The following is a 25,585-nucleotide window of genomic DNA, read 5'->3' as shown; positions in this document are numbered from 1 at the left end:
ACGCGGCGATTCACTGAAAATCCGTTGTTAATGGTGAGAGCAAAGAGAAAATTTTAAAATACGGCCGTTCGATTTTCGAGCCAAGGTTTCTTCTCCATCTAAGTTGATGTTCTCCCCTTCTAATTGATATGCTCGTTTATTCAGCTAACGGTTTTGATCAACAACGCTTCTTTTCATAAACACACTTTTTTCGGTCGCCTCAGCATTATATTTAATGAAGTTCCCTTGAATGTTACTGTATTAGTGTATTTTCGATACTAAATAAATGATATATGATATATATGTCGTTTTTATGTTTTTTTGGCTATCGATGCATGCATAAGAGAATTTTGATCATACATCAACGTATTCACAGTGGTGATAAACCCTTCAAATGTGATCAGTGTGATTATGCAAGTACGTGGAAGAGTGATTTGATCAGACATCAACGCATTCACAGTGGTGACAAACCGTTCAAATGTGATCAGTGCGATTATGCATGTAAGCGGAAGTATGTTTTGATCACACATCAACCCTTCAAATGTGTCACACTGATCAAGCAGAAGAGTTCATTGATCAGACATGAACTTATTCACAATGGTGAAAAACTCTTCAAATGTCATCAGTGTGACTTTGCAAGTACGCGGAAGAGTGATTTGAACAGACACGAACGCATTCACAGTGGTGAAAAACCCTTCAAATGTGATCAGTGTGATAGATATATGGTTTTTGGGTTTTGAAATCGCGGTCATCTTGGAAAATGGCAGCTATAAAAGAAATGAAATCGTCGTAGCGGGGTAACGTCTGTATATTTTAGCCTCTTTTACCGCTGTTTCTGGTTTGTGTAAAATCTTGTTTACTATGTAATAGAGATACATGGGAGTTTTTTTTGGTTTTGTTTTAATCCACGACCATCTTGGGAATTGGCGGCCAAAAAGTAAGTAAAACGTAAAGGCATAACGTACCTATATTTTAACCAAATAGCTTTACACATGTAACGCGGGGGAACCTTTTCTTCTAGCTTCATAAAATTACACAACTATTTCCCTTCTTCAAGTTATGAACTTCTGGTTTTCTACATAAATTATATAGAAAATGAAATAGATTTTATACCGCAAAAATTTAATATTTGATTAGGCCCACATTCAGCCTCGAACCACTCAGCATGGCTGACGGAAATACGTCACAAGTCGATTCGTTAATCACGTGTTTAATTATAATCAATAATTGAGACTGAAATTATGTTTAAAATGTTAATTAGGGTTAAGAAAACGAACCTTGGATTGTTTATATTGTTCGTCGTTATAAGTGTGGCGTTTTACTTCACTTGCGGTCGTGATTACGTCATGACGAAATTTCAACCAATGACCGAAGAGTATGATTTTGAATCTGATGATGTGGTTTATTATTCTATGGAGAATGATGATGATTATTTGCCTGTAAATTTTCCCACGGAAATTATTGAATATGAAGAAGAATTTAAAGTTCAAAAGGATGTTTTGTATCAGGTGATTTTGGAGTCAGTTTAATGATGTGGAATATTTTGAATTATACGAATATGTACGCGTTCGACTAGTGTCTTTAATCAGAATTAGTAAACTTTAGGTGTACTATAATAACAATCTTGATTAAACTTTAACACACAAGAAATCAGACCAGTGTAACTATCTATTGAATTTAAAGTTTTGTTTTGCAAATTAATTTTTATTTATCAACTTTAACACTTTGAAACCTTTTTAGTATAATCTATGGCCAGGGATAAATTCAATTTTAGAAGTAGGAATGGAGAACGGTTAGTATTTACTTCAGTCCGACTCATAGCCCAGCATAGACCCCTCCCTCCAACACGTAACGAAAATTTTAAATTATTCTATTGGTTCACTTAAACTACATTTTGATGACGTTGCTGATGGGGGCGTCGAAAAATACGTAATTCCTTTTTACCTCTATCGCTATGACCCGACTCTTCTTCGGGGCTTTGACGCGCGCCCACATTACTCTGTTCTCCATTCCTACTTCTAAAATTAAATCTATCCCTGCTATGGCAAAATAGAATGTATTGCAACACATGTCTCAATGAAATTTCTGGTCATTCGAATCAATAGAATCGTCCGAGGGCTTATGATCGAGTGAGCTATGACTTTCCTACTTGGAGAAGAGAATGGGATGGAGACTTCATCTCTTTACCTATAAAGTAGCCTCTATAAACACATCTATGGCAACTACGTTCTCCGAGCATCCTCGCTGTTTCGGTATGGGCTAATACGGTACGAAAACGTCAAAGATGTCCATTATGTCTTAAAAATAGAAACTACTCTCATACAAATACAATGGTGCTACGCGGCAGAACTTAATAATCAACTATGGAAGGGTAGTGGCGTCCGCAAGGTACTCATGGAGACTTTCATTGCCGCACATGTTCCACCAACATTTTACTCCAGCCCACTATTTCCTCCAAGTTAACTCATTGAGTTTCCATGGAGCAATGAAAATAGGAGAAGTATTTGAGGCCATCAGTTAAAACCGTTTCTGCAGAATCAAGGTCTGCAATTTTTATTGTTCCTTGATAGCGCTCATTCGCCTTGAAAAGTTCATATTTAGAATTGAATAATTCTCTCTTTGAAGCACTTTATTTAAAATTTCAAAAGGGAAATTAGGGAATGCCCGTGCCAGCCTGCCAGGCTGCCAGCGTGGTAGCGTGCCGCCCTTATACCGTCGTCTGCTACCATGACTGCTACACAATTTAAACCGAAATTGGCCCCAACATGAAGGGGTTCTGAATTTTCGCGTTAAATTTTAGTATTCTGTCTTCCCTCTCAATTTATTTGGCAACATTGGGGGAATGATTTTCGTAAAGGATTCGTTGTTTGTTTTTGATAAAATAGCTCTAGTTTGAAAAGTTACGTCTTTAGAGTCAGACATTTCGGAAATGAGTTTAATAAGTCTTCAAAGTGTGGCGCTTAAAGAGGTACTTGAGAAATTATCCGTGGTTTGCACAGGAATTTTAAATTTCAAAAAACTGGACTTTGCTTATAGGAAATGGAGGCGAATGATTGTAACTGTGATCATTTAAGCAAAGATGATGAAATAAAGCAACTAAAAGCCAAGGTGAGTTTCAAAGCCTATAGCGTTTTTCCAGAACAGCATGAGCCATCCAATCTAGTATCCCTTTAAAGCCAGTCTCAGCTGTGACTGTGGTTTAGTGTAAAAAAACGGCACCAGATGCTCCCACAGTCGAGGGGTGGAGTTGACTGACCCAATAAGCTTATCAAAGACTAGGTCTAGCTCCGCCCTTGAGGACGATTTCTGATTGGTTCCTGCCTTTGGCTACATAAAATTGGTGTGTAGAAGGTTAATCAGTGTGTTAGGGGCGCCACAGTAGCTGATATTTGCTTTAAAGTATAAATCGCAATAGAAAAGCCTTAAGTAAACCAATGTTCATTGGTGGGTGATTAGAAACACCATAAGCCTATCACACATCCCTCGACCATTTATAGCGTTATTAAAGGGCACCACAAAGCCTTGTGGGAGCTGTATGCCCACACACACAAACTGCAGCCTTCCTTATAGTTCTTGCAAAGCTACCGCGCCCGCAAGCCTCTGGTGGCGCCCTTGACGAAAAAACCCCTTCTGATCCCCCTTTGTTGACGTCACTGGTTTCTCTGTTTTCTTTCTGGACACTTTAAAAGACATTCTGCATAAAAGAAAGTCCTATTTTGTAACGCAGTCTATTTTTTTCAGTGTAATGGTTTAATATCAAACATGAAAGAAGTGAGAATGACAATTTTATTTGCGATAAATAAGAAACTGGACGAAATTGAAAGGGTCAATGGGGTCATTAAGAAGTTGGAAAGTGAAATCAAGGATCTGATGGTTTGTAACATTCTTCATTTTCATTGTCGATGTGAAAGAGAATCGGGTTAAAAGTATTAGTTGAATTATTGTTAATTGTTTATAACACAGGAGGAAAGTGGAATACACGAAAGAGCCAACATTGAACGCGTGAAATCAGAACCTGTTGAAAATGATTTAGGACTGAATGAACAGGAATTATCTCATCCTGTTCTGATAAATCAACAAACAGAAGAACAAATACAAAGGTATTTAAAGCAAAAAACCAATGAGAACTTGTCGACGAGGGCGGAGCTAAAACTAGCCTTTGCTAAGCTTAGCAGGTCTGTCAACTCCACCCCTCGACTATGGGAGCATCTTGTGTCATTTGTTTGAACTAAACCATAGCCTACTCTCGGCTATGGTTAACTTTAAGCTCAAGTATAATTCGTTAAGCCTTGTCCTGAGAATCGTGAATAAAATCACTAAATCAGAAGTATATAATGTTTCAAGGGAGAAGTGGGGTAATTGTAAACTGATTCTTCCCAACATCATTTAATATTTGGAGCAAGGTTACTATTAAACCAAATCACACGCGTTAAATAGTTCCCTCATTATTACTCTATTAGTGCCTAACTATTTGCCAAGGCGCATGCATGCGCTTGTGGTCATTTTTGTCCCACGTCAAGACAATCAGGGTTTGTGCAGTGTTGATTGCTGAGGATTTAGCAAATACCAAACAGTTATAGAATTCACCCCACGTTGTGATGCCCATCTGAAGTTTGTGGAGCAGGAAAGCAAATGTTCATAAAGGGGTCCTTCGCCTGGGAAGAATCATGTTACAGTCGTCTCCAATGAAAACTTTCTCTCCCGCGACGTCTTGTTCATTCATTAGTACCCCAAATATTAGGTCTTGTGAAAGAAATTAAGAAACCAAAGTTGATCGTCACTTTTAACAATCTAAGTAGGTGATGATTGTTCTCATCAACTAGGATAAGAATATGGTTTTTTATTAAATGAAGAAGTTATGTTTTGTTAGGAATATTATATATATGAATATGAGGTCATGTCTGCGTGCAGGATATAACTCGCAGTTTAGAACAATAAATGGGAAAATGCGTAGCACGCTTGTTAAAAAAAATCAGTTCCAAACACGTTATTGCGATTGCAAGTAAATTTATTCAAAAGTCTATACGTGGGCAAGCAGTTTATTTATTTCAATATGGATCACTAAAGTGTTATTAAATAGGGTTCTTAAAGTTATAAATTTAATCAATATCTTGTCATCTTTCCGTTAACATCGATGACGTTTTGTAACCTTCGTGGCATCGATGCGAACAACTCCGCCGTGTAGTTTTGTCTTTCACTGATTTCCTCCCAGGCAACCTTCACCATAGCCCAAAGCTCATCTGCGTTTTGAGGTGCCACTACAATCCGTCCCATGCTCTTCTTCATTTCCGCCCAAACGTGTTCAATTGGAGACAGATCTGGTGAACATGTTGGCCATCTAAGAAGAGCAATTTCCGGACGATACTCCCGAAAATATTGCAGCGTTGCGCGCGAAGTGTGAATCCTCGAGTTGTCTTGCTGGAAAGTGAATTTTCCATCCGGAAAGTAGTTGTCAAGGACGTGAGGAACGAAGCTGTGCTCAATTATGTCTATATATTTTTCTGAGTTCAAATGCCCATCGATGCGCACCAAACATCCTAGCCCTTCTCGACTGATGTAAACCCAAACAGGAACGGAAAAACGACCACTATTCTTTCGAGAATTAATGAATGAAGGATCATACCTGCAGCCTATCTCCCTCCATACCCGACATTGGTGATTTTGGCTAGAGCAAAAGGTTGACTCGTCGCTTATAATAACCTGATTCCATTCATTTCCCCAATGCAAATAATCGCGCGCAAAGCCCAGTCGTTGTGCTTCTTGCTCTGGCTTTAGGAAACGTTTGTTGGCTGCGATGCGGCTTCGAAGCCCGGAAGCACGAATCCTTCTTCTGATAGTCTGTTCCGAAGCTTCTAAGTCCATGAGGAATTTGATGGGACGACACGTGATTGTCGGGTTGTTCAAAGCGATGGCTGCAATAACTTCATCCTCTTCTTGTGTCGTAACTCTTTGTGCTCCAGGTCTTGGCATGAAGAGCTATTAACCTTTCCCGATCTAGATTACTTAATCTCGGCATAGTGAATGTTCTCTAAACCTCATTGTTAAGCTCTATTTATATGAAATGGCCAAATGAACTTTGACCTTAGTTCATTGGACAATTTTTGATAATACAGTGTCGATGAAGCATTGCCTGAAGAACAAACACGCATGAATTTTTCCCTTTATTATCCTTAAACTGTGAGTTTTATCCTGCACGCATACTTGACCTTACATATATATATATATATATATATATATATATATATATATATATATATATATATATATATATATATATATATATATATATATATATATATATATATATATATGAGAACCATCATCACCAACTTAGATTGTTAAAAAGTGACGATTAACTTTGGTTTTTTAATTTCTTTCACAAGACCTAATATTTGGGGTACTAATAAATGAACAAATCGTCGCGGGAGAGAAAGTTTTCATTGGAGACGACTGTACATATAACTAAAGAGTGTCATCCTTTTTCTATTATCCCCTTCTGATAAAATGTATTAATCTTTTATTGCTGTTGCTACATCAGTTTTGACGATTTTTTATTTGGATAGTTCGCAAAGTATACCAGCTGAGATTAGCAACAACATTTACCAAAGTCTACTTGAAGTGGAAGCCACGAACCTCGAGCAATTTGGGATAGGTATGGTGTCACATTATCGTGATTCTGACACGCAACCTGATGTAGTTCCAGTTTGATAAAACTATTAGGGTTATTGTTTCGTTTTGATCATCAAGGTTCGTTGGTAAAAGCCGAAGGTGCTTGCAATATCGAAGGCACGCTGACTGAAGAAGACATTAAGGAAGAATCCCCTGAATGTGATGCGGAGATTGGCAAAGGAAACACGTCCCAAACTGAAACTACCTCAAAAAATGCACGAATTATGAAACTATGTATTCCTAAACTCAAATGCCGTGACGGTGTTCCTTTACTTAACCTTGAGGGCGAAGCGCAGTTCGAAATGTCTCCTGTCCCAACGACAGATTCGCCTCCTGAGAACAATCTTAGCGTTAACAATTCTTATCCCAAATCACGAATTTCTTCGACCAAGAGAGGAAATGAGAGAATAGCAACTCGATCCAAGAAATTGTGCCTTGAAAAACATGGGGAATTGTCGTCGCTTGACGCAAATAAGGAAAGCAATTCTCAGGAAGAAGGTCCAGAGGAGAATCTTGATGATAACCAATCCAAAGTCACCTTGACCGATTCAAAGAAAACTGATAATAGACAAAATAAAACTATGAAACTGTGCTTGCCAAGCGATTTACCAAAAGTACCGATTGAAGTTGAAGATAATACTTCAGTGTCCAGCTCTGATACATCCGAAAGTAGCTCGTCAAGTAGTTCCGAAAGTAATACAACTTCTGCCAGTTCGGAAATTGGTAAGTCATTTTACGCTTAGGGTCAGCAACGATTTTCGGGACTGGAACATAAGACTCAAAAATCGTCAAAATCGAGCCACTTACAGTAGAATTTAGAAACCTCACCAAAAACAGGGGATGTTTCGAAATTTTCTAGTGGTAGTTCCCCTAACAGGTTTTTTAACCCCGTCCTTTCTAACCCTGATTACTTTCTGTCTTCCCTGCGATTTTTCAACCTAATCCTCAATGTTTAGCATGTTAAATCTTAAGTTTCCAAAAATTTTGTGTCATTTAAATTAATACGTTTTTAACTTTAAATTAAAACGGAAAATTGTCCCTGCTAATAATATTAAGCTCAATACTTGGTTACCTAAATTCAGCGGTTGAGCCTGAGCTCCGTGGCCACCGGACGAGACAAAATTCTCTTTTAAAAATGCAGGCACCCGGCCGTCCTTGGTGTCTTAAGGAGCCCAAGCAAACGTTGCTCAGATTGATAAGACCTTATTGCTTTACTCCCAATGGTCTTTGAAACTGTGAATAATTTCATCTGAAGAATATTTTAGAGACCCTATTCCGTCTCTATAGCAGTTCTCGAATATTTGTAAGTGGTTAATCGGTTCTTGAGGTAGTGTCGAAGGAACCGCGTCACCGAATAATTGTCCTTCGCGTGCTGGGAGGTTCTATAGGAGGCGTTGCGAATATATCGTGTAGCTCACCTATGGCCCAAGATGCATACTTTGTGCGTGAAGCTTTACCTCTTTTGGTCTTACCAGGAGTTCATAATAACACCCCTTCGGAGGGGAAGTACGAAACGTGCCATAGAGCTAATGGTAAAAATCGCGAACAACAAGATTTTGTCGTTGCGCATATAAAGGACTAGCCTGTTGATGGACATACAACTTTACAGTAGATTGTAGTAGTATCTATACTCCTTGGTTTTCGTTCCAAAACTTCCGTTTTCTGAGATCTCCGTCGTTAAAGGGGCTGGCCGGAGCTGTTGGGGGTGAAGGGGGGGGGGTCAAACTGTTGGTTAGCATATTGCTTACCCGCCCACCGCGACGGTGGCGCCATTCCTTATGGCCAAAGAGCTGGGTGTTTTCCCCCTGAACTAAGGGCGGACTTCACCCCAACAGCGCTGGTTAGCCCCTTTAAGATAAATGGCGAGTATGTGGACGTAGAAACACGATGGAAATCTTATATTAAAGATACAGGGAATAAATTTGTCCAAACCGTTTTAATTTAACCACGGAATTCTCACTCACACATATCACAACAAAACATTATTGACGATCGTATAAATGTTTAGTACAAAACTAGGAACCACCGCAAAGCGAACTTCTTAGCCAAGGCTTAATGTACCCCCCCCCCGCCGACAGGCGCGACTCGCGAGCCATTTAAGCTTCCAAAATCACAAGATAAAAATAGTGCTAAACCGGAAAATGGGAAATTAATGCGCGTGGGCGCAAAAAATTGGGATAACTATTTCTTTGGGAGTTAAGCGGTGTATAAATCCGCTGAGCTTTACGGCGAAACTTTGTTGTTACGGCCTTTTTAGCCAGTTTCGTACTTTCCCCCCCCCTAAGGGGGGTTATTATGAACTCCTGGTCTTACTGATAATGAAAGATAAAAGATCTATTATTGAAAATGTAATGGTCACAATTTGTAATGCACTGAAAATTACTTAATGTATGGGGAAACAAGGGTTTTAAAGAGAAAATGGTGTTAAGGTAAACATCCTGTTATATTTAGTGGAAGTACATAAAAATCAATCACTTAGTTTATGTAAATTGTGCTTTTAATGACATGAAGTGACATGACCAGAACGCGAGAGAACAACAATGCTGGTAGATTGTAACCACGCGTACATACATATAAAACGAGATGATTTGTACAGATGTCGCCACTGTTTGGCTGTGATAAATAGTCCCGCGAAATTTAAAGTTCTTCTAGGTCGTCTAACACCCCTCCTGGATCTATGATCCCCAAACTTTCAAGATGTTGCTTCATTTTGGGACTAGGTAATACTTTGGTCAGTCCGTCAGCTAGGTTCAGTTGTGAAGCGACGTATGTTAACTTGATTTTCTTTGCTTCAATCAAATCAGGAATGTGAAACAGTCTTAAGTCGATGTGTTTTGATCTTTCTGACGTGGTAGGATTTTCTGACAATTTCATCGCGCCTTGGTTGTCGATTTTGATTTCTAACGGGTTGCCTAAGAATTTGGCCTGACCAATTTCTTCCAGCATATTCCTGATCCATGTACATTCCTTTCCACATTCGCTTAGAGCAACGAATTCGGCTTCGACTGTGCTAAGTGCTGTACATTTTTGTTTCTTGCATGACCAACTAACTGCCGCTCCTCCAACTTTGATTACATATCCGCTGAAAGATCTCCTGTCTTCAATGTCAGATCCCCAATCTGAATCAGTGAAAACATCCATTTTCTTGTTACTCTTCTGATAATGTATCGACAATGCCTTTGTACCATTTAGGTATCTTAAAACGTTCTGCATTCCTGTCCAATGTTCAGTAGAAGGGTTTTGGTTGAATTTGCTTAAGTAGCTTGTTGCAAACGACAAATCCGGCCTTGTATGCGTCGCTAAATAAAGCAGACTACCAACAGCGTGTCTATACTGAACAGCCTTTTCTTCACTTAGTTCCTGTCCTGGTTGGCAGCATTGATATTTTGCTCCCAAGCATAGTGGTGTTGATACAGGTTTGGAGTTCAACATACTCATACTTTCGAGTAACTCGTTGGCGTATAATGTTTGGTCTAAGATGATGGCATCTTGTGTCCTTCTTACTCTCATTGATAAGATGTGCTTAGCCTCCCCTAGATCTTTAACTTCAAATCGATCTTGTATAGCTTTCTTGAAATGTTCAATGTTTTCTAAACTTCCGTAGAGTACAAGGTCATCAACATAGGTTGTGATCAAAAATTCTTTATTCTTGCAATAATATAGGCAAGGATCTGCTCGAGATCTTAGTAGTCCTTGGGATTTAAGGAATTTGTCCAGGTGTATATTCCACAAACGACCTGATTGATGTAAACCGTAAATACTTTTCTTCAATTTTAATTTAGTATCTTGTAGTTCTGTTGTTGGTGGAATATGAGGGAAAGAACTTCTCAATTCTTCACATAGTTCTTGAAAATTCTCCGGCGTTTCGATGTAAACATCTTCATCGATATTAGCATTTAGATACGCAGCCTTTATATCCAAATGATGTATCGCCCAATTTTTCTCAGCCGCGATACCAAAAAGAATTCTAGTAGTTTTCATTTGCACTACTGGTGAATAGGTTTGGTCAAAATCCAATCCGGGTCGTTGGGTATTGCCCAACGCTACCAATCTCGCTCTATGTCTTGCTAAGTTACCTTTCTCGTCATACTTGGTTTTAAATATCCATTTACAACGAATTGCCCTCTGTTTTGGTTTTGGACCTTTTAAGAAAGTGAATGTGTCGTTGCGTAAAAGATTTTCTGTTTCTTCAAGCATAAAAAGATTTTCTGTTTCTTCAAGCATAGCTTGTTTCCATCTATGACTATCCGGACCCTTCAAAGCTTCGGCTGGAGACTGTGGGTCTGATTTCTTTGTTAAGCTTGCTGCTGTGTTACATTTATAATCTTTCATCCAATTTGGTTTCCTGAGTGGTCTACCCGCTCGCGATTGTCTTTGCTGCGGTTCATCCACATTTCCATCTTCCCTGTCTTCTTCTATATCTTCCCTGTCTTCTTCTATATTTCCATCTTCCCGGTCGTCTACATTTCCATCTTCCCTGTCTTCTTCTATATTTCCATCTTCCCTGTCTTCTTCTCTATTTCCGTCTTCCCTGTCTTCTTCTATATTTCCATTCCCCTCCTCGTTATGAGTGCGCTCGTCATCAAAGCTCTCATCGGAACTAGAAATATCGATCTCTGACTCAGTGGCCATGTCTGGTACACCCATGGGATGGTGTTCTACATCGAATGCACGCCATATAGTGTCATTGAGGTTGAGGGACTTTGTGGCCACTTCTTCCCTTCGATGCTTGAAAGGAAATTTGGATTCCTTAAATACTACATCACGGCTTATAAAAACTTTGTCATTCGTTTCATCCCAAAGGCGATATGCTTTTGCGTGTGTGTCATATCCTATGAAGATGCATCCTATGCCTTTGTCCGTGAATTTAGTGGATCTCTGTTTATTTACCGCCCAAGCACGACATCCAAAAACCTTAACGTGTGATAAATTTGCGGGTTTTTTCTTCCAAAGTTCTAATGGAGGCGTTCCTTCATTTGCAACTGTTGGGCATCTATTTCTTACGTAGGCGGCCGTATGTACTGCATCTGCCCAAAATGATGTGGGCATGCCTGATTCTATTAACATACATCTTGCTGTATCAAGAATCGTTTGGTTAGCTCGTTCGGCAACGCCATTCTGTTGCGGTGTTCCTGGGATTGTCAGTTGACGGTCTATGCCCAGTTCCGTTAATTTACTTTGGAAAGATTTCCCAAGGTATTCGCCCCCGTTGTCGCTTCTGAGTGTGACGATCTTCTTTCCTTGAAAATTTTCCACTCTTCGTCTATATTCGTCAAATTTATCTTCTACTTGGTTTTTGCGTTGTAACATATGGACTTCAGTGTACCTTGTATTGTCATCGATGAAGGTTACAAAGTATTTAGAACCCCCTTTGGAAATAGGTGTTATCGGTCCTACGACGTCCGAGTGTATTAAACGTAACGTTTCTGTCTCTCTAGTCAAACTCCGTTTAGGAAAAGGTTTCGTTTTTAGTTTACCTTTCATGCAAACCTCGCACTTTTCATCTTGAGGATCTTCGTCAATCTCTATAACTACGGAATCTTTACAAGCTAGTTGTTTAACCGCGGCAATATGCAGGTGACCCAATCGTCTGTGCCATACTTCTTCAGAGGTGGTTTTCGTCTTGGTAACCAATGATTTGACAGTAATAGGACTTATCTCTTCTTTGAAATAATATAGATTCCCTTCTTTCTTTCCTTTGGCAATGATGTCACCTTCCCTTTCAATGATAGCTTCTTGGTTATTGAGTAGAACTTCTAGACCCTTGTCAGTTATCTGAGATGCAGACATGAGGTTGCCTCCTAACTCAGGTACGTATAATGCGTTACGAAAAGTTAATTTCCAGCCTCCACATTCTTTGGCTAATTGGATACGAACATTTCCTTTGCCGGTACATTTTAGATTTCCTCCACCAGCTACTTCGATATCAGTATTATAGCTTTGAAAAGTAACAAATTTCTCACGAGATGACGTCATGTGGTCCGTCGCCCCACTATCCATCACCCAAATGTTATTTACATTTGCATCTCGATTTGTTTCTCTCGTGGCTTTTAGCGCTAAATGGTGAATATGTGCATCGCTTTCTACCCTGACAAGTTCCGTACTGCTTAATTTAGCTATTGATGCTGAGTGCATTTTGCTAGTAGTATTTTCATCACATTTTTTCTTCATTTCTACCTCGTCATATGGACACTCTCTTGCGATATGCCCAAACTCCAGACATTTATAGCATCGTCGGTTTGAATAATCTGCCGTTGGATTTCTGGATGTATCTCTTCTGGTACCTCCAGGTGCGTCATTTTGTTCCGAGTACCGCCTCGCAGGACCTCCTCGAACCCGGCCTCTGCTAATTCCACGACCTCTACCCTTAGAGAATGCTTGAGTAGCAAGGGCTTTAGTTTCGTTTCGGTAAGAAGAACGTTCCCTTCCATCTTCGTTATCTTTGGAAAATTGCAATCGTCTCTCTTCTTCTATGAGTTTTGCTTTAAGCTTCGTCATGCATAGATCACCTTGGTCGAGTCTCAGACTCCGTGACAAAAACTCAAATTCTGACGGTAGTCCCAAAACGGCAAACCCTGCTATCGCTTTTTCTTCGAACTCAAATCCAGCGTCTTTCACCTTACGATATAGGCCATTACGTCTCGTTAAATAATCACCTATTGATTCATCAAGTTTCTTTGTGTTTACAAAATCCTTCAATAATAATAAACCATGCCATGTGTCGTATACTGTATGTATACTCTTCAGAGTATTCCATATGGCCTTCGCTGTAGCGCAGTCGGCAATATCGTCCAGACTTTCATCGTTAAGTATCATGTAGAAAATTCCCTTTGCTTTGTGGTCCAACGCTTGTTGCGTTGCCGTAGCTTCATCGGGGAAACCAGGATTAACGGCATTCCAGCAGTTTTTAGTTTCTAACAGTCCCTGGGCTCTCAAAGACCAATAACGATAATTCTTCGAGTTTAATTTCTCCACTTTATACTCGTCTCCCATGGTGAATGTTATTTTATAGAGGTTGTTCTTCAGTAGTTTTGATTCAACGTTCGTCGCGTTAACAACAGTACATATTCGATATCAGTATCTTCACTTAACTGCGGCTCATCAATCGTGCCTTACTAATGTCTTTGTTAAACGTTTGTCCTCTCTGTGTGCAGTATCTTCACTTAACTGCGGCTCATCAACTGTGCCTTACGAATGTCTTTGTTAAAGGTTAGACTCTTCACTGTGTCGTCTTCCTCGTGGGTGCGTTAGGCCTTGGTCACTTTATTAGGTGGGTTGGAAAAGCATATACATCGCTTACTTTTCTTGTCTGACTTGTCTTAGTGTAATTTCTTCTTGTTTACGCGTTAACACAGTCGTGCGGGGCCCATAATCTGTTATATTTAGTGGAAGTACATAAAAATCAATCACTTAGTTTATGTAAATTGTGCTTTTAATGACATGAAGTGACATGACCAGAACGCGAGAGAACAACAATGCTGGTAGATTGTAACCACGCGTACATACATATAAAACGAGATGATTTGTACAGATGTCGCCACTGTTTGGCTGTGATAAATAGTCCCGCAAAATTTAAAGTTCTTCTAGGTCGTCTAACACATCCTTGGGATTTGGGTTGAGCCTTTCGGAAAAATAATGTTATAGTCGTTGCAAACTATCCAAGACGATTTCTTTTCTTCTGACTTAATCGTTGCAATAAGTAAATCACGATTTTGTCGCACACACCGCTTACGCCTCGGAGAAGTGGCCATCATATCCTAAAATTATGATGATATCCAACTTATCGAAAATTTTCCGCTTTCTCTACCATCATATTCAGTTCATAAGGGTAACGCCAGGGCCAAATGTTTCCCACACAGTCTTGAGTTAATTTGGTGTTACGTGTTAACGAATTGCAGTTACTTCCGTTTAAACTCGATCACCTAGAAACAAAAAAGAGGAGAGGACATTATAACGCCTTTCAATAACGGCAGTCATACCATTTTACCTTCCAATTTATTTTATAAGCATATTTATATTGCAATAGACTAAAACCTTAAATATTTTCTTAATAATTAACAACCATTAGTTTCCACTCTCAGATGGGTAAAATCTCGATTCGGAGCGGTATTAATTTTGTTTTCCGAACTTGTGTTTTCTTTAACTTGGTGTAATTTTAGTACTCGGCATGACCGGTTTTATCAAGTGCTATTGAACATAGTAATGTGTTTGATTCAAATTGTAAGGAAGTTTCAGTTTGTTTGCTTTCTGAAGGAAAATCCGAGAAGCAGCGTTCAACTCTTTGCAAATATTCTCCTGAATATAAAATTGATCTTGAACGTCACATTACAAATGGCACTGAAGAAAAACGCTTCAAACGTGATCAGTGCGACTATACTAGCTTTGAGAACAGTTCTCTGATCAGACGTGAACATTATTTAACTGCTCTGTGATCGACCTTGTTTGGCTTTCATCTTCCAAAAATCGCGAATGTGGGAGACACAGACTCCCTGCCGGAAAATCAGGCCGAGAAATTCCGCTTTAAAGTTAGATGAAAACTAATCTTGGGCAAAAAGCCGCTAATCTATGCTAATTTTCAGTCGTTGTGGTTGTAACATATTTAAATGTGTTGGACGAAACGTTCACACTTTTTATGTTATTTTCAAGATTCTCCATAATTTGAACTGTAGAACTTGAATAATGACACAAACCCTTAAAATGCTCCCTTTCCCAAGGATCTTCACTGTTATCTTATCATCACTGGTGCTTATTTCGACCCAAAATACTTTGGCAATAGAGAGGGGGTGCCAGAATAAATTGGAAATTGGTAACGATTTGAACGTCCATCAGCGCATTCACAGTGGTGAAAAACCCTTCAAATGTGATCAGTGTGACTATGCTACTGCCCGTAAGTGTACTTTAATCGCACATCAATGCATTCATAGCGGTGAAAAACCCTTCAAATGTGATCAGTGTGATTATGCCAGAACAATGAAGAAAAGTTTGAGAATACATCGACGCATTCACAGCGGTGAAAAACCCTTCAAATGTGATCAATGTGAATATGCTAGCTCGCAGAGCTGTCGTTTGGACGTCCATCAACGCATTCACCGTGGTGAAAAACCATTCAAATGTGATCAGTGTGATTATGCCTGCACGCACAAGAGTAGTTTAATAATATATCAACGAGTTCACAGTGGTGAAAAACCCTTAAATGTGATCAGTGCGACTATGGTAGTAATCGTGTGAGTAATTGGATCATACATTCACAATCGTATTGACAGTGCTGAAAAACCCTTCAAATGTGATCAGTGTGATTAGGCCAGCACGATGAAGAATCATTTGATCTGTCATCAACGCATTCACAGTGGCGAAAAACCCTTCAAATGTGATCAGTGTGACTTTGAAGCACTCGGAAGAGTAGCTTGATTGCACATAAACACATTCATAGGATAGGTACATATCGGGCTGTTTAACAACGTTTCTTTAGATAATGTAATGTGCAATGCACATTAATGCTTAATTACAATTGTCTGCAAAGATTAACGGCTCGGGCCGGATCGAAATTAAAATTCACACTAAGGCATAAAGCAGACTGTGCATTGTCTCTAAATAGAGATTCAGATGGTTCTATAAGTTTAATTAATCGAATCAGGGGGAAAGCTTCCATTCCCGCTCCCTGATCGAACCCGGTGACATCACTGCAAATATATTCAACCGTCATAGGTTTGTGCACCTCCTAGGTTCACGTGGAATATCATTGAAACAAATAATATAGAATCTGTTTATAAGTCTATTTTTATTACCATAGAATATTTTTTTTTTTTTTTTGAAGTTTCCACAATTTCAAAGCATATATTAGGTTAGGAATCATCAAAATTGTCGCTAAGCTTAACTTTACCCTTGAATTCGTACTTGTGTTTTATCACTACTTTGTAGGTGTTATCATGCACCTACAGAGGTTTAATGGCAGAATATGGCTGTTCATATTGTCACGTATATTTTATTGTACGTTTATTATGGAGAAGTTTGCATTCTGTATTACGCGAGTGTCTAACGTGGGATCAAGTTTGAATCTTCCACGTTCTCAACGCATATATTAGATTTGGTAAGGTCGGGTCTTTGGAAACCGCTGTTTCGATTCGGACATCGATTATTGTTTCTGAACTTTTTTCGTTTGCCTTTGTGTCTTTTTAAGCCTAAGCATAACCGCGTTATATCAATTGCCTTTGGATAGTGAAATGTTTGTGACGCGAGTTGTATGATATCATATGAAGTTTTAATTTATTTCCTTTCTGTAGGAAAATCCAAGAAGAAATGTTCAACTCGATACAAATGTTCACCTGAAAATGAAAGGGAGCTTGAACTTGGCATTCGAAAGGATACCAAGGAAAAACGCTTCAAATGTGATCAGTGTGACTATGGTAGCAAGCGCAAGAGTAACTTGATCACACATCAACGCATTCATACTGGAGAAAAACCCTTCAAATGTGATCAGTGTGACTATGGTAGCAAGCGCAAGAGTACTTTGATCACACATCAACGCATTCACACTGGAGAAAAACCCTTCAAATGTGATAAGTGTTTCTATGCTGGTGCGTGGAAGAGTGATTTGATCAGCCATCAGCGCATTCACAGTGGTGAAAAACCTTTCAAGTGTGGACAGTGTGAATATGCCAGCGCGTGGAAGACTAGTTTGATCAGACATCAAGGCCTTCACAGTAGTGAAAAACCCTTCAAATGCGATCAGTGTGATTATGCTTGCACGCGGAATTGTGATTTGTTCAGACATCAACGCTTTCACAGTGGTGAAAAACCCTTCAAATGTGATCAGTGCGACTATGCTAGTACCTTGAAGAGTACTTTAATCAAACATCAGCGCATTCATACCGGTGAAAAACCCTTCAAATGTGATCAGTGTGGCTATACTAGTACGTGGAAGTCTCATTTGATCGAGCATCAGCGCATTCACAGTGGTGAAAAACCCTTCAAATGCGATCAGTGTGACTATGCAAGTGCGTGGAAGAATGATTTGATCAGACATCAACGCATTCACAGTGGTGAAAAATTCTTCAAATGCGATCAGTGTGATTATAAAGGTACGGAGAAGGTTTATTTGATCAGACATCAACGCATTCACAGTGGTGAAAAACCCTTCAAATGTGATCAGTGTGACTATGGATCCACGCAGAAGATTAATTTGATCAGACATCAACGCATTCATAGCGGTGAAAAACCCTTCAAATGTGATCAGTGTGACTATACCAGCACAATAAAGTATAATTTGACCAGTCATCAACTCATTCACAGTGGTGACAAACCCTTCAAATGTGATTAGTGTGACTACGCAAGTGCGCGGAAGGATTATTTGACCAGACATCAACATGTTCACGATTATAATAAAAACCCCTTCAAATGTGATCAGTGTGACTATGGATCCACGCAGAAGGGTAATTTGGTCGCTCATCAACGAATTCATAGCGGCGAAAACCCTTCAATTGTGCTCGGTGTGACTATATATATGTACACAGAAGTATAATTTGATCAAACATCAAAGCATTCACAGCGTTGAAAAAACCCTTCATATGTGATCAGTGTGATTATGGCAGCACGCAGAAAATTAGTTAGATCACACATTACCGTTTTTGACAACTGTAGTAGATGCTCACTAACAAAATGTTTTCGATCATAGATAAACTATAACAAGGCGACCCAAGGGCTCGTAATAGTAGCCACATCGTACGAGTGAATAGCCCCTCTATACCTACCCTAATGAGTGGATAACCCCTCTATACCTTACCTAACCTACTGTGATTGTTCAATCCTTTACTCCTCAATTCGAACTAGGAAACGATAAAAATGTACTGCGCACACACGACAATTTAAACGAACGTCAACAACAACAAAAAATTATTAATTATAATAAGAAATTACTAAATAATTGTTAAAAGAAGTTAAAAAAATATTCCGCAATATCTTAGCACCAAAAAATAAACGTCTCTTCGTTTTGAAGCTTTAACAAGAATGAAAGGAAAGGAATGCTGCCCCAAGCTAGTACCTTCTTTTAAAACTCTTCTCGATTTATGGAGAAACGACGTAACTTCTAGTAATAAACACCACCTTTCCAAATATAACGTCGGTATATAGTTCCTTTTGCTTTTTAAAAATCTCCCTCGATTTCTCTGAATTTTGAAATCGGGGGGTGAGATGAAAAGCGTGAAACCCTTATTGTTGACGGGTGACAGGAATTTTAAAGGGAGTATTAAACCTTCCATTTAAATTAAGCCAATACTAAATTCCTCTCTCTCTCTCTAGCTTTAAATATATGGAGCAAACGTAAACCACATTTCACAAAGCTTAACCTTACCTGTACAATTAAATGTATGCTTGCACTTACTATTATAATCCCCATCCTTTTAAAATACACGAACGAAAAATATCACCTCACCACAATTCTCTCACATTCACTCTCTCTTCAATGTCGAACGAAACGTTTTATACTGCCAAAGCAATAAAATAACCATTTCTTCGGTTAGCTCTGACTAACTATTTCTTTGGGTAACTCTGACCACATTCCAAATCGCGAAAAACTATTACGACCACCACACCCACACCCACAGGCTCGCGGGACAAACTAATAGCCTCATCGTATATACACGATGTTGCTAAAAAACTAAAAAACCATTCGTGACGGAATAGTCACCGGACAGGCTACACGGTTTTATAAAATTGTGGAGTGTAACTAGCCTAACGTCTTAACGGAAAACTGGTAGTAATACGATGTTTGTGTTAGTTATTTATAAAACCTTCACGACAATATTTAATGTAACCTTTTTTTAAAAAATATAATTAACAATATTTAATATGACAAATGGTGTATTAGTAATTATATCTTCGCTATTAAAGAATGATATTTTTACCATAATAATTGATTAATCATAATTTGCTTCATTCCTTACTTTAACTTCGTCATCACTTCTTGTGTTAGTTTGTTTCAGCAGAAACGCGAGAGAATGCAAAATTGTCGCTAAGCTTAACTTTACCGTTGAATTCATGGCTGTGTTTTTTCACTTCTTAGTAGGTGTTATCATGCACCTTCAGAGGTTTAATGGCAGAATATGGCTGTTCATATTGTCACGTATATTTTATTGTACGTTTTTTATGAGGAAGTTTGCATTCTGTATTACGCAAGTGTGTAACGTGGGATCAAGTTTGAATCTTCCACGTTCTCAACGCATGTTTTAGATTTGGTAAGGTCAAACCTTTGGAAACCGCTATTTCGACTCGGACATCGGTTATTGTTTCTGAACTTGTTTTGTTTGCCTTTGTGTCTTTTTAAGCCTAAGCATAACCACGTTATATCAATTGACTTTGAACATTGAAATGTTTGTGACGCGAGTTGTTTGATATCATATGAGATTTTAATCTATTTCCTTTCTGTAGGAAAATCCAAGAAAAAATGTTCAACTCGATACAAATGTTCACCTGAAAATGAAAGGGAGCTTGAACTTGGCATTCGAAAGGATACCAAAGAAAAGCGCTTCAAATGTGATCAGTGTGGCTATGCTAGTACGTGGAAGTCTCATTTGATCGAACATCAGCGCATTCACAGTGGTGAAAAACCCTTCAAATGTGATCGGTGTTACTATGCAAGTGCGTGGAAGGTTGATTTGATCATCCATCAACGAATTCACAGTGTTGACAAACCCTTTAAATGTGATCAGTGTGACTATGCAAGTGCGTGGAAGATTAATTTGATCAGACATCAAGGCATTCACAGTAGTGAAAAACCCTTCAAATGTGATCAGTGTGACTACGCAAGTGCGCGGAAGTGTAATTTGACCAGACATCAACATATTCACAATTGTAAAAAAAAACCTTCAAATGTGATCGGTATGACTATAAAGGTACGCAGAAGGTTCATTTGATCATACATCAACGAATTCATAGCGGCGAAAAACCCTTCATATGTGATCAGTGTGATTATGGCAGCACGCAGAAGATTAGTATGATCAGACATCGTCGTTATAATCACATGGACTAATAAAATGGATTGAAGTTAAGCATACTCAGCAATTTAAACCTTGGAAAGAACCATTTCAAAATGTGTCAATTGCGCAACGCTTTTTCATTTTCGTTTCACACATTGCTTTTTCTTGTCAAATGTAGTAGATGCTCACTAAGAAAAAAGTTTTTGTTCGTGGGAAAATTGTAAAAGCCTATCGTTACGAATTAATCACCGGACAGGCTATATCGTATTATAAAATTGTCAAATGTAACTAGCCTAACGTCTTAACGGAAAACTGGTAGTAATACTATGTTTGTGTTAGTTATTTATAAATCGTTCACCAACAATATTGAATACATCCCTTTATTTCTCTATAATTAACAATATTTATATTAAAAATGGAATATCATCTTCGCTATTAAAGAATAAAAATGTTACCCTAATAATTGATTAATATGTTATTGCATTGAATCTTAATTTGTTTCTTTAATAACTTCATCTTTGTCCTCACTTCTGGTGCTAGTTGGTTTCAGCAGAAACAGCAGGAGAGACAGCAAAATTGTCGCTAAGCTTAACTTTACTCTTGAATTCGTACTTGTGTTTTTTCACTAGTTTGTAGGTGTTATCATGCACCTACGGAGGTTTAATGGCAGAATATGGCTGTTCATATTGTCACGTATATTTTATTATACGTTAATTATGGGAAAGTTTGCATTCTGTATCACGCAAGTGTCTAACGTGGGATGAAGTTTGAATCCTCCACGTTTTCAACGCATATAATAGATTTGGTAAGGTCAGGTTCTTTGGAAACGGCTGTTTCGACTCGGACATGGATTATTATTGTTTCTGAACTTGTTTCGTTTGCCTTTGTGTCTTTTTAAGCCTAAGCATAACTTGTTATATCAATTGCCTTTGAACAGTGAGATGTTTGTGACGCGAGTTGTATGATATCATATGAGGTTTTAATTTATTTCATTTCTCTAGGAAAATCCAAGAAAAAATGTTCAACTCGATACAAATGTGCACCTGAATATGAAAGGGATCTTGACCTTGACATTCGAAAAGATACCAAAGAAAAACGCTTCAAATGTGATCAGTGTGACTATGCAAGTACGCAAAAGTGTCATTTGATCAGACATCAACGAATTCACACTGGAGAAAAACCCTTCAAATGTGATCAGTGTGACTATGCCAGCACAAACAAGAGTAATTTGAACATTCATCAACGCATTCACAGTGGTGAAAAACCCTTCAAATGTGATCAGTGTGACTATGCAAGTACGTGGAAGAATGCTTTGAAAAGACAACTCATTCACAGTGGTGAAAGTCAAATGTGATCATTGTGATTATGGCAGCGCGCGGAAGAGCCATTTAATCCGACATTAACGTAGTAACCACTAGGAATAATAAATTGGATTATAGTTAAGAGTACTCAGCAAACTTGGAAAGAACATTTACTAATGTATTGTACGACAAAATGTTTTTATTTTCTGAATAAATATTACTGTTCTTTACAATTGTATTAGGTAATCTCTAAGAAAACTTTCCATTCTTAGAAATAATGTAAGCACCCTTAATTACCGAATAATTACCATACCGGCTCTATGGCTGTGTGCTTTAAATATACTGCAGTATATTAAAATGGCGGCCGGAACTAACCAAATGTCTTAACGGGCAACGCCGAACCTTTTTTTCCTCAAAGTAATAATATGATTTTGCTAGTTATTCATAAAACCATTACGAACGGATAGTAAAATTTATTAGTAACAATATTGTCTCAAAGGCTTTATTTAACATCAATTAATATTACAACTGGAATTACAGTAATTATATCTTCGTTTACCGTAATAATTGACTAATTTTGTTGTTCATCTCCCTTTTAAATTTCTCCAAGGTATTATTTAGTTTCGTTGCTTCCATGGCAAAACTGACCCTCATACCGGAAAGTTGTTTCAAATTACGTTCAATATTTTTCTCAATTCTTGCCAATTTTTCATATTTCATAACCTTTTCCTGCCGATTTTGGATACGTTTTTCGAATTGTTCCAAACTTGTTTCCAAACGTTTGAGGTTTTTTCTTTCGAGCGATTTCCATTTCCGTTATCAGTCCCCTCGGAGCTTTCATTAGCATATAAATACTAGGAAGTTTCTTCAGGTTTTGGCGTAGTACTTGCTAAATGTCCTGGATCGTCATTTGCGTCTTTAATTACTTTAACTTCAAAATAGCCTTAACTTCGTCATCAGCTCTGGTAGTAGATGGTTTCAAAAGAAACAAAAGAGAGAGGAAAATTGTCGCTAACCCTAACTTTACCGTTGAATTCATGCTCTTTCTTTTTCAGTACTTAGTAGGTGTATCACGTAGAGGTTTAATGGCTGAATATTACTGTTTGTTCATATTGTCACGTATATTTTATCATACGTTTATAAGTTTGCATTCTGTATAATGGCTTAGGACCGTTTCAGAGATGAAATTTTAATCTAAACAAAGCTGTCTGGTTTAGAGTGGTTTGATTGAGTTGCAGGAGGTACTGTTTGGAACGTTTCCGTGTCTGTCTGTCTTTTATTACACTAGAGCGCGTTCGCAGATTGCATATGGAAGTAGAAGTGTTCACGTTTTCCGATGGTTGATAAAAATTGTATTTCACCATGTTAATTTTTCTACTTGAGTACCAATCCACACTATTCCTTCATCTGCCTAGTCTTTCGTACATTCCACATAAACCGAATCTGTTGCATTGGCTTCTGAATCCACCACCTTCTGAGGTCGATCTACTTCGTATATTTGAGATAAGCTTCTACTTCATCACCATCGTTAGGGGTACTAGGAACGTCTAGCCTCCAAGGGGCGGGGCTTACGCAAAATATTCACGGAATTTCGCTATTCATCATCAAATGATTGCCTGCAAGTCTGCAACTCCATTATAATAGTTAGGGGTAAGATTACGGGAACTGTCTAACCACCACACGGAGGAACTTACGACAAATGTTCGCGCATCTGTTCTTATCATGCTCTTTAATGATTCATAACTATTATGAACCTCGTATTTTTGTTATTAAATCAGTCCTACATACTTCAACATAAGTTTCATCTTGGAATAAGTTCTGATGAACCTGTCTTAAAACTATTGAATGAAAATTAATTTGAGAGCAAAGAAAAGTTGAAAGTACAACCTTTCTGTTTTCGAGCCAAGGTTTCTCCTCCATTTAAGTTGATCTTGTCCCCTTTTTGTTGATATGCTCGTTTACTCATCGGCTAAGGCCTTAATCAACACTGTTTCAACACAAGGTTAGTGGAAAAAGCAAAAATTGCTATAATGGTTTCAACACACTTTTTTTATTCTGTAACACTGCGATTTCGTACTCACTACTATGAAGTTCGCGTGAACGTTATTGTTTTTTTTTATATTAAATTGTAAATGATGTTTGTGATTTTATATTTTCTGTAGGGAAATTGAAGAAGAACCATACAACCGAATATAAAAAGGGCCTACAACGTCGCATTAGAAAGGGTAAAGAATAGGGGTGTGCGGGTAGTGATTTTTCAATTTCGAATCGGGTTCGGGTAATCAAAAATATTGTTTTCGGGTATCGGGGCGGGTACCCGAATTTTTGTCGGGTATTCGGGTAATTAGGCTTAGCCGAAAAATGGTTGTCGGGTAATAGTCGGGTATTAAAAGTTAAGACTAATAGTTATCGTGGTGGGTACCCAAATGTTTTTCGGATAATTAGGGTTAAATAAATAGATACTCCTTCAAAAATTCCCTTCAGTACAATATTTTTACAGTTATATCTGAATTGAAGTCAATTCTAGGTGTTATAGGGACTTGGCAATTGGGGCTTAACTCCGCCCCCAGCGCCATTATGGTATGTTTTTAAGCATTAGTGGAAGGTAGCCTGACGTTTCATGACGTAGTAATGCCAAGTCCCAGAATACTGGCAAGGGGATGATATAGGTGTGTCGCGCTGTGTGCGGTGATTCTAGTCTTTCTCGGAAAGGAACTATCACCTTATGTGAACCATATTTCACCTTGAAACAGTGTTTCTGGGCATTTCGTCATTCTTAAAAATTCCGATTATTTTAAACTGGACCTCTGATTCCTATTTTTCTACCCGCGAATAACCTGTTTCGGCTTGACACGGGTAATGGGGGGAGTATTTTTTACTACCCGAGTTGTTTCGATTTGTTGGAAAAGTCATTGTCGGGTATCGGGGCGGGTACCCGACCCGATACCCGAACGGGTAATCTTCGAGTATCGGGTACCCGCACACCCCTAGTAAAGAAGAAAAACGATTCAAATGTGATCAGTGTGACTATTCATGCAAGTATGAGTACGATTTCATCAAACATCAACGAAGGCATATCGGTGACAAACCGTTCAAATGTGATCAGTGCGATTATGCATGTAAGCGGGAGTATGTTTTGATCACACATCAACGCGTTCACAGTGGTGAAAAACCCTTCAAATGTGATCAATGTGACTATGGATTCACGCAGAAGAGTTCATTGATCAGACATCAACTTATCTTGGGAATTGGCGGCCAAAAAGTAAGTAAAACGTAAAGGCATAACGTACCTATATTTTAACCAAATAGCTTTACACATGTAACGCGGGGGAACCTTTTCTACTAGCTTCATATAATTACACAACTATTTCCCTTCTTCAAGTTATGAACTTCTGGTTTTCTACTTAAATTATATGGAAAATGAAATAGATTTTATACCACAAAAATTTAATATTTGATTAGCCCCACATTCAGCCTCAAACCACTCATCATGGCTGACGGAAATACGTCACTAGTCGATTCGTTAATCACGTGTTTTAATTATAATCAATAATTGAGACAGAAATTATGTTTAAAATGTTAATTAGGGTTAAGAAAACGAACCTTGGATTGTTTATATATTGTTCGTTGTTATAAGCATGGAAGAAAGTAAGTGTGGCGTTTTAC

General features: G+C 38.4%; 4 protein-coding genes across 4 annotated transcripts in view; all 4 read left to right on the top strand.

The window, feature by feature from the left end:
- The first annotated feature begins 305 nt into the window (after nucleotides 1-305).
- Nucleotides 306-25,585, top strand: LOC149620972 (uncharacterized). Its single transcript, XM_089854835.1, has 2 exons — nucleotides 306-916; nucleotides 25,266-25,585. Exon 1 carries the CDS (start codon nucleotides 315-317, stop codon nucleotides 717-719), a length of 405 nt encoding a protein of 134 aa, XP_089710961.1. The 5' UTR covers nucleotides 306-314; the 3' UTR covers nucleotides 720-916; nucleotides 25,266-25,585.
- LOC149620971 (uncharacterized) overlaps nucleotides 2,712-25,585 on the top strand; it is a 41,582-nt gene continuing 18,708 nt past the window's right edge. The window contains exon 1 of the mRNA XM_089854661.1: nucleotides 2,712-2,947. The gene's annotated coding sequence lies outside the window, so the exon portion shown is untranslated. The remainder of the gene's footprint in view (nucleotides 2,948-25,585) is intronic.
- LOC149620973 (uncharacterized) lies at nucleotides 3,177-19,664 on the top strand. Its single transcript, XM_089854816.1, has 6 exons — nucleotides 3,177-3,319; nucleotides 3,721-3,852; nucleotides 3,943-4,079; nucleotides 6,543-6,631; nucleotides 6,727-7,371; nucleotides 16,929-19,664. The coding sequence occupies exons 2-6, from the start codon at nucleotides 3,742-3,744 to the stop codon at nucleotides 17,963-17,965; spliced, it is 2,019 nt and encodes a 672-aa protein (XP_089710942.1). The 5' UTR covers nucleotides 3,177-3,319; nucleotides 3,721-3,741; the 3' UTR covers nucleotides 17,966-19,664.
- LOC149620974 (uncharacterized) lies at nucleotides 15,094-15,948 on the top strand. The gene is made up of 2 exons (XM_089855828.1): nucleotides 15,094-15,872; nucleotides 15,912-15,948. Exons 1-2 carry the CDS (start codon nucleotides 15,328-15,330, stop codon nucleotides 15,946-15,948), a joined length of 582 nt encoding a protein of 193 aa, XP_089711954.1. The 5' UTR covers nucleotides 15,094-15,327.

The sequence above is a fragment of the Phalangium opilio genome, unplaced genomic scaffold (assembly GCF_054372755.1).
Source record: "Phalangium opilio isolate 3A_F unplaced genomic scaffold, DU_Popi_V2 ptg000209l_1, whole genome shotgun sequence".
Lineage (NCBI taxonomy): Eukaryota > Metazoa > Arthropoda > Arachnida > Opiliones > Phalangiidae > Phalangium > Phalangium opilio.
Note: the sequence above shows the minus strand (reverse complement) of the source record. Positions and strands in the feature narration are given on the sequence as shown.

Bases quoted from the DNA above. Each gene is read 5' to 3' on its own strand.
- LOC149620972 (XM_089854835.1), top strand. From the start codon at position 315: ATGCATAAGAGAATTTTGATCATACATCAACGTATTCACAGTGGTGAT.
- LOC149620973 (XM_089854816.1), top strand. From the start codon at position 3,742: ATGAAAGAAGTGAGAATGACAATTTTATTTGCGATAAATAAGAAACTG. The intron at 4,080-6,542 runs GTATTTAAAGCA...TTATTTGGATAG, and splicing joins ACAGAAGAACAAATACAAAG to TTCGCAAAGTATACCAGCTG. The intron at 7,372-16,928 runs GTAAGTCATTTT...TCCTTTCTGTAG, and splicing joins TTCTGCCAGTTCGGAAATTG to GAAAATCCAAGAAGAAATGT.
- LOC149620974 (XM_089855828.1), top strand. From the start codon at position 15,328: ATGACACAAACCCTTAAAATGCTCCCTTTCCCAAGGATCTTCACTGTT. The intron at 15,873-15,911 runs GTGAGTAATTGG...TCGTATTGACAG, and splicing joins GCGACTATGGTAGTAATCGT to TGCTGAAAAACCCTTCAAAT.